The sequence below is a fragment of the Ictalurus punctatus genome, chromosome 1 (genome assembly GCF_001660625.3).
Source record: "Ictalurus punctatus breed USDA103 chromosome 1, Coco_2.0, whole genome shotgun sequence".
In the NCBI taxonomy this organism is placed as follows: Eukaryota; Metazoa; Chordata; class Actinopteri; order Siluriformes; family Ictaluridae; genus Ictalurus; species Ictalurus punctatus.
Window position 1 is genome coordinate 35,423,447 of NC_030416.2, and position 13,633 is coordinate 35,437,079.

At 38.4% G+C, this 13,633-nt stretch overlaps 1 protein-coding gene across 3 annotated transcripts; it reads left to right on the top strand.

Annotated features, from left to right (window-relative positions):
- The first annotated feature begins 10,844 nt into the window (after positions 1 to 10,844).
- LOC128634096 (zinc finger protein 239-like) lies at positions 10,845 to 13,476 on the top strand. Of its 3 annotated transcripts, XM_053684224.1 has the most exons (3): positions 10,845 to 11,009; positions 11,112 to 11,155; positions 12,489 to 13,476. In XM_053684224.1, the coding sequence occupies exon 3, from the start codon at positions 12,501 to 12,503 to the stop codon at positions 13,212 to 13,214; it is 714 nt and encodes a 237-aa protein (XP_053540199.1). In that variant the 5' UTR covers positions 10,845 to 11,009; positions 11,112 to 11,155; positions 12,489 to 12,500; the 3' UTR covers positions 13,215 to 13,476. The 3 variants fall into 3 exon arrangements, with proteins under 3 accessions (XP_053540199.1, XP_053540200.1, XP_053540197.1); XM_053684225.1 differs by lacking the exon at positions 11,112 to 11,155 and having other exon boundaries at positions 10,846 to 10,980; XM_053684222.1 differs by lacking the exon at positions 11,112 to 11,155 and having other exon boundaries at positions 10,849 to 11,009.
- The last annotated feature ends 157 nt before the right edge of the window (positions 13,477 to 13,633 follow it).

Sequence of the window (13,633 nt, forward strand, 5' to 3'; positions counted from 1 at the left end):
CCAGAGCGAAAATCTTTAATCTACAAAATTGATCTGTTTCTAATTTATTGCCTTACTCTCTCACTCTCTCTCTCACTCCCTCTCACTCTCTCTCTTTCACTTTTTCTCTCTCTCTCTCAGACACATCCATTTCCAGAACTGTGACTAACCCTGCTCCTGAAATGATTTTCAATAGAGAACCCTGACTATCAGTGGTTATGGTGGATCATGTGGTGAAGGTTTGGGCAGCTGTGGTTCAGGTGGTAGAGCGGGTTGTTCACTAATCGTAGGGTCGGTGGTTCGATTCCCGGCCCACGTGACTCCACATACTGAAGTGTCCTTGGGCAAGACACTGAACCCTGAGTTGCTCCCGATGGCAAGTTAGCACCTTATATGGCAGCTCTGCTACAATTGGTGTGTGTGTGAATGAGACACCGTGTAAAGCTCCAGAGCAGTACACATATACACGTTATGTATTAGAATGGTATTTTCATGTATGGTTGTCATTATGGTAACAGAAGATAAGGCGTAACCCTTGTACAATAGAGAGCAGCCCGCTATTACATACAGCATTGAGTCATTTCTAATTGCTTATCCAGTATGTTTAAAAAGCATTTTTTTGGCAACCATGAAGTAATGAACAGCTTTGGTTTCTCAAAAAATATTGATGTTTCTAAAATAAATACTGTCTACACAGAGGGCTCGTTGGAAGGGACACTGGAGAAAAGTCATTCAAATGAAAAGAATCCCAGAGACTGGATAAACTGGATAACTATATTTTTTCATATGACTATTATAATATGAATATTATGAGGTTTTTTTCCTCATTATCCAATAATGGGACCATATCACCATGTGGGATGGAAATGACTGTGTGAAATCTGCTTTAAACTCACAATTGGTGTGTTTATTCACTGTTTAATTACAGATGCCTTAAAAATAAAAGCTCACCCATTCACAAGTGTTGCATACATTCAAATCCACAAAAAAAAGCCTATAATTTTTCTCCTGGCCAAAAACATACTCAGGCATAATAATCATGTGATCAGGTGATCTTCACGGGCTGCAACTTGTATTTGAGGGTATTATTTAGCTCGATCACACCTGATCACACCTGACTGACTACAATCGGGAACTGAAGTGAACAGAGTGTTTGAATTCTAGTACTAATATGAGTAACTGTGTGATGTCACGTTAATAAAAACGGGGATCTACAAAGTAATAAAATCCGCCAGAAACGGAATACATGGTTAGCTTTATATAGCTTTTATCAGTGGCTTCATGAATATATAAGCCATAGCCTTGCGGGATAAAGTGTCATTTCATGCTTGAGGCAGAACGTTTATAGCACTATTGCCCTGCTTTTGTTAACACATCATTCTAACACACTGTCCTATATTACTGGTATTAAAAAACATTTTTCTTGCACTTAAGGAGCTAGGAGATTTGTTTTTCAGATTAGATAATAGATGTAAATCATGGTTCTTTCTGCTTCAGTGAGCTCAGCAGGGGTGGAGTGATGTGTGTGACCTTCCCAGGTTGTTGATCATGACACATGCAAGTGCGCTGGGTGATGGATGATCTACTGAAAACCCTGCAGTTCCAGAATCGAGAAAGGCTGGATGAGCTATGTTTGAGTTCGTACTCATTCTTACACACTGCTTCTAGGCTACAGTAATAAATAATGCAACGGAGCTTCTAAAGACGTGTTTTTTTTCTTTACGATTCAAGAAGGTTTCCGTGAAGACGCCGGTGGGTAACTCTAAACCTGAAGTCTTCTTGAGTTGAATGGGCAGAAATTACGATGTCAGTAACCTTGAACACGCTGCCAAAAAGGCAGCCTCCGAGCCAGTGATTTTTCGAAAGACTTTACTGGATCATAAATCCTGGCGTTTATGTGAACTGCAAAAAATCTGAATCTCTGACAGGCATGATGATGAATTTTTTTTTAAATTTTTTTTTTTTAATACATTAAAAATATTTCCCATACATTTCCCATATATGTCACGTATTAGATTCCATGATTAATTTCTGTAATGGCAATAATCAGTCTCCTTAAAGTATCATATCGTCTCCATTAGGCATGTGTGTATGAATTTTTTACATACTGTATTTATCTTATATGCACAGACTGCTCTGTGTGACCTGCATGTCTGACAGAAAGCCCACTTTAAGATTTCTCCCAGCTCTGTGAAGTTCTTACTGCCAAACTCACGGCTGAAGCTGTGAATCCACTTCCTCCTGTCCCCTAATTACCGCCGTGAGACGTCGGCTTTATCCAGATGTTTCTACTTTCTCTCTCCTCTCTTTCTCCTGTTTCTTCCTCTTCTCCACATCTCAGTGACTGGACCAAGAGCTCCAGGAGACAGCATTCTGACAGCGCCCTATCTCAGAACTTGGTCTGCACTTATGTAGTGCTTTTTTAACCTTAGCGGTTCTAAAGCGCTTTACACTGTGTCTCATTCACCCGTTCACACACACACCCACACACCAATGGTAGTAGAGCTGCCATGCAAGGCGCTAGCTCATTGGGAGCAAGTTGGGGTTCAGTGTCTCGCCCAAGGACACTTCGGCATGTAGAGTCACGTGGGCCGGGAATCGAACCTCCAACCCTACGATTAGTGGACAACCCGCTCTACCACCTCGAGCAGGTCAGATGAGGATTCTTTAAACTCTTCCTGCTTTGTAAAATTGAAGCCCTCGATCACTGGAGGTCAACATACAGACAGGAGTAGAGTGGACTTAATTCTATACATTACAGAGAAACAGTCTGAAAATGAGAACCACCTCGATCCATCTTCTTACCCCAGGTGCATGTTCATGAGTGAGCTATCGATTTTAATCTTCACAGACAATGAAATGAAGTCTTATGAAGTCACTGTCACTCATCATTTAATATTTATTACAGCCAGACCTACACTTCACAGCATAATAAATCTTTCACAGGAGAGATCAGTCAATACGTAGATACAGTGCAGTGTGTATCTGTAAAGCCGATCTGATCTGTGAGCTGACGAACAGACTGAAACACGATCTAGTCTTTACAGCGACTAGATTTTTACCACCATGTCCTGCAATCTGTCTCTACTTTTACACACTGCTGTACTCGGCTGTGTTATTCAGCTGGATCACATCCTCCTCTAACGTCTCCTCTGTGATTTACGTTATTCCTCCAGAGCGACTCGTTACTAAATGCAGAGTGTTGTTATATGTTATCCTCGGCTTGTAGCTGGGATCTGATTGGCACACGATAACATTATTGAACACAGTGTTCCCCTAAAGAGCACAAACAGGGCTGAGAGATTTACACAAGCTGACCTGGATCTCTGCGTAATGGGTTTTGAGGAGCGTCAGGTGAATTCCTCTCAGAGTTGCTGGGAGCTGCAGGGGTGGATATGCAAATCCCTGTATGTGTGGCTCAAGGTGAAAAATGACTCCACGTTTTTATTCATGAGTCTGCATCTGCTATTCATTAATGCGGTGAATTAACGGCAGCCTTGTTTTCTGTGTCTCCTCCTTCTCCTTCAGGACAAAGTGCTTAGGTTTATGTCCACAAAAAAATGAATTCCCTTAACCCAAAAGTTGAAGGCTGATTGAAGCGTGCCATAGAAACATAAATTGTTTAGTAATGATGACAAATTGCTGCAATCATGTTTTTCCATCTCTAAGCTTTTCAGACATTGGAGGCCATTTTATTGAAAAATACCCAACTTCAGAATAATGGCAGTTCTGATAACGTGTTATTCTCACCAGGGAAAATTCACTTTGAAGGTCTTATAGAGCTGATAATATCAGATCAATTACAGTGTCTTGCTTAAGTATTCACCCCCCAGGAATACTTACACATTTTGAAGTGTTAAAACCTGGAACCGGAATGGTCTTAAACGGCATTATGTGTCATGAATCTACACAAAATATCCCATAATACTGACATTAAATCCATTAGTAGCAAATGGAAAGAATATGGCACAACTGTGACTCTGTCTATTCACCAAAAGTTAGTGAGTGGGTAAAAAGGGGATTAGTCAGAGAATCAACCAAGAGGATAAGACTATATATTCAGGGAGTCATAGGTTGGATGCAGTTACTGAAAATTGCTCGCATAAAAATTGGGTGGTCTGATACAAAGGGTTCTATGTTTTATGTTGTTTAACACATCTAGATGTAAATACCAAGAAATAAAAGCTGAGATCCTAAACTTCTGTCTCAAATCCATCTTTTGATCTCAAACCCAAATGTCTTTGGTGCACAGCACAAACAAATCAATAGCACAAATAGTAATATAGCACAAATAAAGCACATCAATGACAGGACAGGGGGCGGAGTCAGGACTAGAATAAAAATAAACACACATGGAAGAGTAAACAAAGAGAGAGAGAAAATTTATGACACTGTGTTTCACTCGCCTTGTAACCACTTCCTATAGGATTACATCCTAAATCTGTGCTGGTGTTTAAGATAAAACGTAATTCTTCTACAAAGCATTGACTCAGTTTCTTCTATTATGGGGCAAATAATGGAGGTCAGAGTTCATTAGGATCCACTGTTTCTATTCTGATTCCGATAGCCATCTGATATTGTTTTCTTTAAAAACTACTAAGCTTTATTTTTGGTAACAGAAACACTTGACAGTTAATCTCGTTCACACAAAAACACCCACAATGTAACTCAAATATAATAAAGTATAAATATAATAAAATCAATTCTAACAAAGGAAAAAACAATCAAGTGCCTTTACAGTATACAGGTGCATCTCAAAATTTAAATATCGTGGAAAGGTTCATTTTTTTCTTTAATTTATTCAAAAAGTGGAACAAACAAACTTGAAAAGGGAACAATTCAAAATAGTTTTAAAACAAACAAAACAATCCACCTTCTGAGAGTGCTCAGGGTCAGCAGCGAGAAAGCCACGCCTCTTTTCTCTTCCTCTTCCTTTCTGTATGATTACAGTTCATACTATGCACTTCATGTGTTATTGTCAATTCACTTTTTACTAAAGTCTGATCTTTCTGTCTTCAGCCTTCCCGGTTGGTAGCTGTAATATGATAGGGGAGACCTGAGGTGTGAGGGGAATTGGCCAAGAGTAAATTAGGAATAAAATCCAACAAAATGGACAGATAAGTCCCCGTGACAAATTCACAGCATCTTCACATGTCTTGGATCAAAAGTGGTAAAAAAGCACCAGTATGAAACAAAACACAACCACTTCGACTGGTCTTATTTAGTATACCTATAAAAAATCATTAATGCTTAAGAAATATAAAGTAACTGTCACCATTCAGTCATTTTTAGTTTGACCTTTGAACACAAGGAATTGTATGCATCTGGAACTTTTCCTTGAATGTCCATGGCTTAATTTGTCTGGTCAAGATGTCTACTAGCTTGTAGCCCCTCATGTTTATAATCCCTTTTTGTATAAAAGTGAGTTAATACGGTGTGTAATGTGTAATCAAACAGTAAAACTTTACATAAAAATAGCAATGAATGACACAAATGAGATTTTTGCAATTTTATTAGAACTACCCTGCTATCAGTTTGAATTGTGTCACCTTAATGCACATATAACCCCCAAAAGCTCGAGCTGGCTGTGTTAAATGGTCACTCAGAGTTGTGTATGTCCATAATTAGAATGAAAGGTGATTTTCATTCAAATGTCTGCCAAACCCCGACACCGTGAAGACCCAGGGTCGATAATAAAGCTTAACCGATGAGGAAAATTTTTGCTGAGGTACTCATCAGCAATGGCAAGAAAATGCTAAAACTAGAATTCCTAGCAATCAGATTTATATAAATACTTATTTATTTAAAAGGTACAAGTCATCTATCTGCACTAGACGCTATTAGATATGAAGCAGAGATGCATTTAGGATTCATTAGGATTCCAGTCAGTGTTATAGCTGAGACCGAGCAGCTCAGAGAACCAGTTTCACTTTAACTTACCTCTTGGTGCATCTAGTTAGAACGTAGTTAACCTCTCCAAATACAACCAGAGTAACGAGCTTTTCTTCAACACCTTCAGAGTTCACTGTTGCTGAATAAAAGGTAATGCTGACAGAAAGTAAACTAAAGAAAGCCATGGTCTGTGACCCGGGTGTCTACTAATGCTAGCGTGTGTATGACGTCATGCGCCGTCAACTAGGAAGTGGCTTATACTTCCGGTTAGTAAAAAAAAAAACACTAGTGATATAATTTGAGATAATATTACCTTTCTAAAATCCACACACTAGACACTAGTGCATAGTGTAAGTGTATAATACTTCACTTGGGAGACAACTTGAGTATTTACACTCCGAAGCGTGTGTTCGGAACAGAAGTAATACAATGAGTAAATCTCCCCCGTGCCGTGTGCAGACCACCTAATCCATAATGAGATTCGTTGACAACGATTTTCATCATCGATTATTATCGATTTTATGGATTAGTTGTTGCAGCTCTAATCCAATCACATCCTATATGAGATTATTCAGATAAATACACAATATACACAGAGCGGTTTGAGAACTGACTCCAGCCCAGAACCATGACAGTGGAACTAATAGTGTAGCTTTAAATATATTTAAGAGGAGCAGACTTCAAAGACTGAACATTGAGGTTTATTGTATTTGTTTACAAGGCGGAACAGGTTAACGGATGCGTTTTGCATACAGTCTGTAAAATTAACTGAAAATATTACATTTAGTTTATCAGAAGGTAAATTAATGTGTCATGGCTCACACTATGTTCCTAAATTCTGTCATAATTGATGTTGTAGGAGATTTGGATCTCAGATATATGTAGCCTCAGTCCTGCCGTTATGTCCAGCTTAAAGTAAAATACAAGATGATGTATTATGTGATGTTATGTGGAAATGATTAAAACTGTATTATGATTAAACTATGTAAAGAACCTCAACCTTGACAGTCCAGGGAAACAGAATCACGTGAGGAAAAAAAGAGGTCCAAGAAGAAGGAGGGGGGCAAGCCAGCAACATGGAGGAAGACGGACTAGAAAGTCTTCTGGTTTGGGGGCCACTAAGGAAGCTGTTCCTGACATTATGCACCTCCAGCGAGATCTGAGAGATTTACAGCTCGACACGTTGGATGTAAAGAGAACTGAAAAGCTGATATTGAAAAATGATCGTTTAGTGAAAGAATGTGATAGTATACTGAGTGTATTGAATCAAATGAAAGCTGAAGCTGAAATGTTAAAAGAGTGTGCTAAAAACAGGAGAACTGAATGCATTAGGAAATTAAATCAGAAATATGGGAAAATAGCGCAAGTTTGTACTAAAGAACCGAGACTCTCTGCTCTTACTGGACAAATAGATGAACTGGAAAAATTGATAGAACGCTTAAATCTGAGGAAAGCCCGGTAAAAACATACATCCTGTTTTTGCATCCTGTTTTAACAGCCAGCGCTCAAAAACACACAGCTTTAAGACGAATTCTCAAAAACCACAATCCCCCAACCTCTGTCTCGCTGTTAAAATCCAAATAAGGGCACGCTTTCTGTTTTCTACATGCAGTTTCAGAGTTCGCGCTCGTAACTGCATCCGGAGACGTTTTGAGAAAACGTTGCGAAACCACAAGCAAAAGGTGTATATAAACTGAGGAAAGGTGAGTGCTCATTGCCATTCCTCGGGTGAATGCTTACTCGTTTTAGTTTCTTGTGAAGGAAGAAAAACTATCAGACCCTGTGTGGTCTAAAGGGATTTTTTTTTATGCCTCTTCTTAAAAGAAAACCATTTTCAGACTCTGCGTAGTCGCTGGTTTTTCTTTATTTTCTTTTCTTTATATTCTGAGTTAAGATAATTGTAATCCTTTTGTTCTTTAATAAACCGAAGTCCATATAAAGGACGATTCGTATATCTTACTCCAAGAGTAAAATTCCTTTGTTACACACTCCTTCAGCGTAAGGGAAAGGATTTCATTGGTTCTCTAGCCCAGCGGCACGAAGACTCCGCCTTCTGAGAAGGTAAGAGGAACTGATTCTACTTGCTCTATCAGTTGTATGACAGAGTAGCAAGTAGAGGATTAAAATTTGGGATATTAATTCTCATGAAATTCAATATTGACCAGCTCAAGTTTTCTCATGTATACTTGTGTGTTATATTGTGGCACATTAACGTTACCATCTCTTAAAAAAATAAACAAAAGAAATACCTCAATCGTGCTCCTAAATTTTTGTAATTAGGAGCACAAGTGCTCCAAAAAAGAAATTGTTACCGTAGAGCCCTGAAACTTGTTCTCACAATTCCCCCCAAAAAAGGTGGATGATGGTTCATCCACAGAGTAAATCTGTATTATGAAAAAAGTTTTAAATCAAGTTTGTAAAAGTTGTGGGAAGCTTGGTGATGGTGACGTTGAAGTCGAGCGACCGTGGTGTGGTTCGTTTATAGCAAACGGTTATCTGTTTATTTCTGCCAATTGTATTTAGGCTTCAAACTTCATAAAAGTTGTGTTCATTTGTGAAAATTCACTTGATGGATAAAATGTGTTAGTACTGTAAACTTTTGTTTATCACAGGGATTATTATTTGCAATAATCCAAAAGCCTATGGGAAAATCCTATTGGGTTTTTGTCGAGGGAACCGGTGTGATGCTAACTTCTGGGTTCCGGTACAAAATACGTCATCCCTGCGTCACTGCTCTATTGAGTTATTTGGCTGCGTCTCTCCTCCTGTAAACACTATTATTGCCTTTTCTGCATACGCCTGAAATGTTTTCATTTGGTTGCATATTGTTATATTGGATGCATATTTTCATTTGGTTGATGGCATTTTTATTTTTACTTATCCTATATTTTGGGTAAATTTTTATTTATTTTTTGCTTCTACCAGATGATGCACTTTAAGGACCAATCTAATTTGATGTAAAGATTTGTACATTAGCAGGAATGTAGCACGACATGGAGGTGAAAGCAGCAGTCTGATTATTTAAATGTGAAAGTGCAGTAAAAATATGTTGTCCCTAAAATCAATCAATAATCGTGATAAATAATCATGATCTGAATATTGATCAAAATAATCGGGATTATCATTTTGGCCATAATCTGCAGCCCTACTTTGTACGATAACTTCTTGACCTGTATCATTCAGTACGTTTACATGGACAACAATAATCCGATATTAACTCGATTAAGATGATACTCTGATTAAGAAACTAGCATGTAAACAGCGATTATTGATTACCTTAATCCGATTAAAGTCATACTCGAAGTAAACACAAATCGAATTAAGACGTGTGGAGTTTTTCTACTTTAGTCACATTATCGAAGTGTGTTATAGACATGTAAACACCTTAATCACAATATTAACATCGTGTGGGAGTTTTCACCTCATTGTGCGACAGGACACGTACACACACGGCAGCACTCAACCGTTTGAAGGCAAACAAGAGAGCACGGCCGCGTCCCAAACCGCGTACTTACCTACTAGAGTACATAGTAGGTGAGATACATGTGTCTCAGCTACTATATAATAGGTAAATACGTGGTTTTGGACACAGCCCGTGGCTTCAAGCAGTCGTCTATTAGCACGTATAGCATGACAAATAATAAAGTGCACTTGAAGCTTTCATAAAATTAAAAACGAAACACCCAAAACTGTATACGGTACCATAATGAAGACAACTGTATGTTGATACATGAAATTCTGGAGGGAACATCGACCGGCGTGGCGTGGGGATGTAATGACGTGTGATGTTAATCGATCTCTGTTCTATAACATGTAAAACAGGAACATGAAAGGAATATTCTAAAAGCAACTCATGTAAACACCTTAAATCAAAATACTGTCTTATTCAGAATAAAGTCAGTAATTAGATTACTGATGTCCATGTAAACATAGTCACTGATATTCTGGATGCTGAGGGTAGGAAGGTAGTTAAAATGCATATAAATTGTTTTTTATTCGGATATTTTCTTGTTATCTTCCATGTTTTATCAATTAAAATATGATATACATACAATATAAATAAATAAATAAGTAAATAAACAAACAAATAAATAACAAAACAAGCAATTTTTATATAGCACCTTTCCCCAGCCGTGATGCACTACATTTGCGTTTCCCATGCGCTACTTCATCTTCACCATAATATCAATAAACACTTTAAAGTTTATTTTCAAGGTTTTCCAGTACTTTAAATGACTAAAAGCTCCTTGTACAAGCCCTGATGAACCTCATAAATAAGAATTTGAGACGCTTTAGTTTTTATTCACAGGAACTGTAAGAGAATTGTTTCCCATTTTCATAAAGAGTCAATTTAAGACAAGCTGAGGGATCTATCCTGTCATATCCGTGTTTAAAACGCAATAATGGAGTTTGTTTAACGTGTAAAAAGTATAAATAAAGTTTTGCTACACTGAAAGAGTGAACTAGAGGAATAATAATAATTACTACTAATAATAAGCACCTGTTGTAAACCTACGCTATTCAGAATTGTGATAATAAAAGTGTTTTATTCATACAACCAACAGAAGTACCTCAATTTACCTGAAAGGAGCGTCTCGCGCTGTCTCGCGCTGTCTGATTCTCAACGGTCGTCTTGCTGTTTGAATGACGCGCCTGCGCGCTCCGAAACCACGCCCACCAGATGATTAAACCGTAAAAATGAATGGAGTAGGGATTTAAATAAATAGCTAAATAAAAAAGACTGCACTTTGCATTCCTTATTTTCTCCTGCACTGAGATTGCAAATGTATTATATTATATTATATTATATTATATTATATTATATTATATTATATTATATGTAACCAGGTGAAAAAGAAGACAACATTCCAATGGTGAAACTGGTTATTAAAGCCCTTAATGAAGCGTATTGTCCCTGCAGTGTGCACAGATGTCCTTCTCATTTAGTGATAAAATGTTACGCTGGCCCTTTAAGAAGCAGGTACGTGAGTTCCCGTTCTGTCCAGAAGTATCGCGAGAGTTCACATGCGAGCAGCGCGAGTTACAACGTGATGCAGTTCTTATGCGTGCCTTCACCATTGAGGCCAATTTCTGTGGAGACATTTGAAAGTAAATGTCATCATTATTTTTCAAAGAGTGTAAGTGTTGATGTAGTATCGGTTTTAAAGTAATATTGGAATCATTTTGTGCACAATTGTATGTGAATTTGGGTTTAAGAGTGTTTTTCTTGTTTGAGAAAGAGGGAGAAAAACGTGCTCCATAGGCCCTCGGTGTGTATTTCAGAGTGAGTTTTATTCACTTTTGTTGTTCTAGTAGCTTCATGTTTTCAAGATGTTGAGGGGAAGTTTAGTATCTAGTCTTTTACTGAACACACTGAGAGAAAGGAGTTGATCAAATGCTGTGTGTCAGTGTGTACATGTGCAGTGTGAGGATGAGCAGTAAGGTTAAATCATTTCACTCATTTCCAAAGTGGCACTACAGTGTTTATTCACTAATGTGAGTGATGGACAAAATGTTTGCAGTCTTTAAAATGTGTTAGTTATACCCAAGAATGTAATGGGTAATTCAGGGCTCTACGCTAACAATTTCCTTCAGGAGCATTACAAAAATATATAAAAATTTAGGAGCACATTTGAAGTTTATGGGATTTGTTTTTAAGAGATGTAACATTAATGTGCCACAATATAACACACAAGGATGCATGGGAAAACTTGAGCTGGTAAATTAGAACAGAATTTAGGAACATAGCCGCTCTGTGGTGATTGGCTGAAAGTTTAGGAAGCGCTTGATTTGATCTGCAGCGGCGTTTTCTTTGAGCCGAGGACGAACTTTAAACGTCAACATCGCAGTTGATCATGTTCATGTAATCGTGCGCAGTCTAAATCACGATCGATATTCGATTAATTGTGCAGCTCTGATTAATATAGAGTACATCTAACTTAAATGCTAGTTGAGGCAACTTGGATTGCAGTTGAATAAAGAAGTGGAGACGACTTAACTTTTCCTAACTACATTTTATAAGTTACAATTACTTTTTTATTTAAGTGAACTTTTCTGTTGAAGTTTACAAATCTAAAAAAAAAAAAAAAATGGAAAAAGGCCACTTGATGTATTAAGATGAGTCAGCAATTTTTTTTTTACAGTGTGTAAACTGTCCTGTGGTATCTGTCATTAGTGTTTTTTGTATTACTCGGTGTCTTGTTTATATCCAGCACTGTATGTGTAAGTGTGCACTGTAGGATCGCTATAAACCAGCAACAAATTCCTTGTATACTCGAGCATACTTGGCCAGTAACGCTGATTCTGATTCTGAAAGCTCAGGTTTGGTTAGGCCGTGGAAAAAAGAAGACATTTGGGCAGCTCTGAAAACCTTCTGTCAATCTGCTCGTCTCCTCAGGAGGGGGAGACGAGACATTACACAAGCTCAGCTAAGTGAGTGTGGGGGAGTGTTGACCGTTGATATTATTGAGCAATGGATTTAGCAGTTTTAGAAACTCCTTAACCCATGGTATTGATGCGTCCCTAACGATAATCATACACAGAAAAATTAAACAGTTCTTCATGGGGCATTGGGATAATGTCGCTTATTATTGACTTCCATCTTTTCCTCCCTACAGACACAGAAGAACATGGTGTCCACAAGAGCCTCCAGTAGGAAGAAGAGATTTCTCAATCAGAGCAGTTTCCAAAGACACCAGCGCATTCACACTGGAGAAAAACCGTATCAGTGCTCACAGTGTGGAAAGAGTTTTGATCAAGAGAGTAATTTCCGACGACACCAGCGTATTCACACAGGAGAAAAACCGTATCAGTGCTCACAGTGTGGAACGAGTTTCGGGCAGAAATATACTCTCCAGCAACACCAGCGCATTCATACAGGAGAAAAGCCGTATCAGTGTTCACAGTGTGGAATGAGTTTCAGGCAGAAATGTACTCTCCAGCAACACCAGCACATTCATACAGGAGAAAAACCATTTATCTGTGTGCAGTGTGGGGCGAAATTTACTCACAGGCCTAATTTCAAAACACACCAGCGTATTCACACAGGAGAGAAGCCGTATAATTGCTCACAATGCGGAAAGAGTTTTACTGACTCGAGTACTCTCCGACGACACCGGCGCGTTCACACAGGAGAGAAGCCGTATTTCTGCTCACACTGTGGAAAGATTTTTAATCTAGAGAGTAATCTCCAACGACACCAGCGCGTTCATACAGGAGAGAAGCCATATCAGTGCTCACACTGTGGAAAGCGTTTTGCTGACTCGAGTACTCTCCGACGACACCAGCGCGTTCACACAGGAGAGAAGCTGTATTGGTGCAAAACCAGACCTAAACCCAGTTGAGCAACATTTCGCCTCCTGAAGAAGAGACTGAAGGGAGAAACCCCCCGAAACAAACAACGACTGAGAGAAGCTGTGGTAAAAACCTGGAAATGCTTCACAAAAGAAGAAAGCAGCAGTTTGGTGTCAGTGAGTCACAGGTTGGATGCAGTTACTGAAAATTGCTCGCATAAAAATTGGGTGGTCTGATGCAAAGGGTTCTATGTTTTATGTTGTTTAACACATCTAGCTGTAAATACCAAGAAATAAAAGCTGAGATCCTAAACTTCTGTCTCAAATCCATCTTTTGATCTCAAACCCAAATGTCTTTGGTGTACAGCACAAACAATTCAATAGCACAAATAGTAATATAGCACAAAACAAAACGCTTAAATCTGAGGAAAGCCCGGTAAAAACATACATCCTGTTTTTGCATCCTGTTT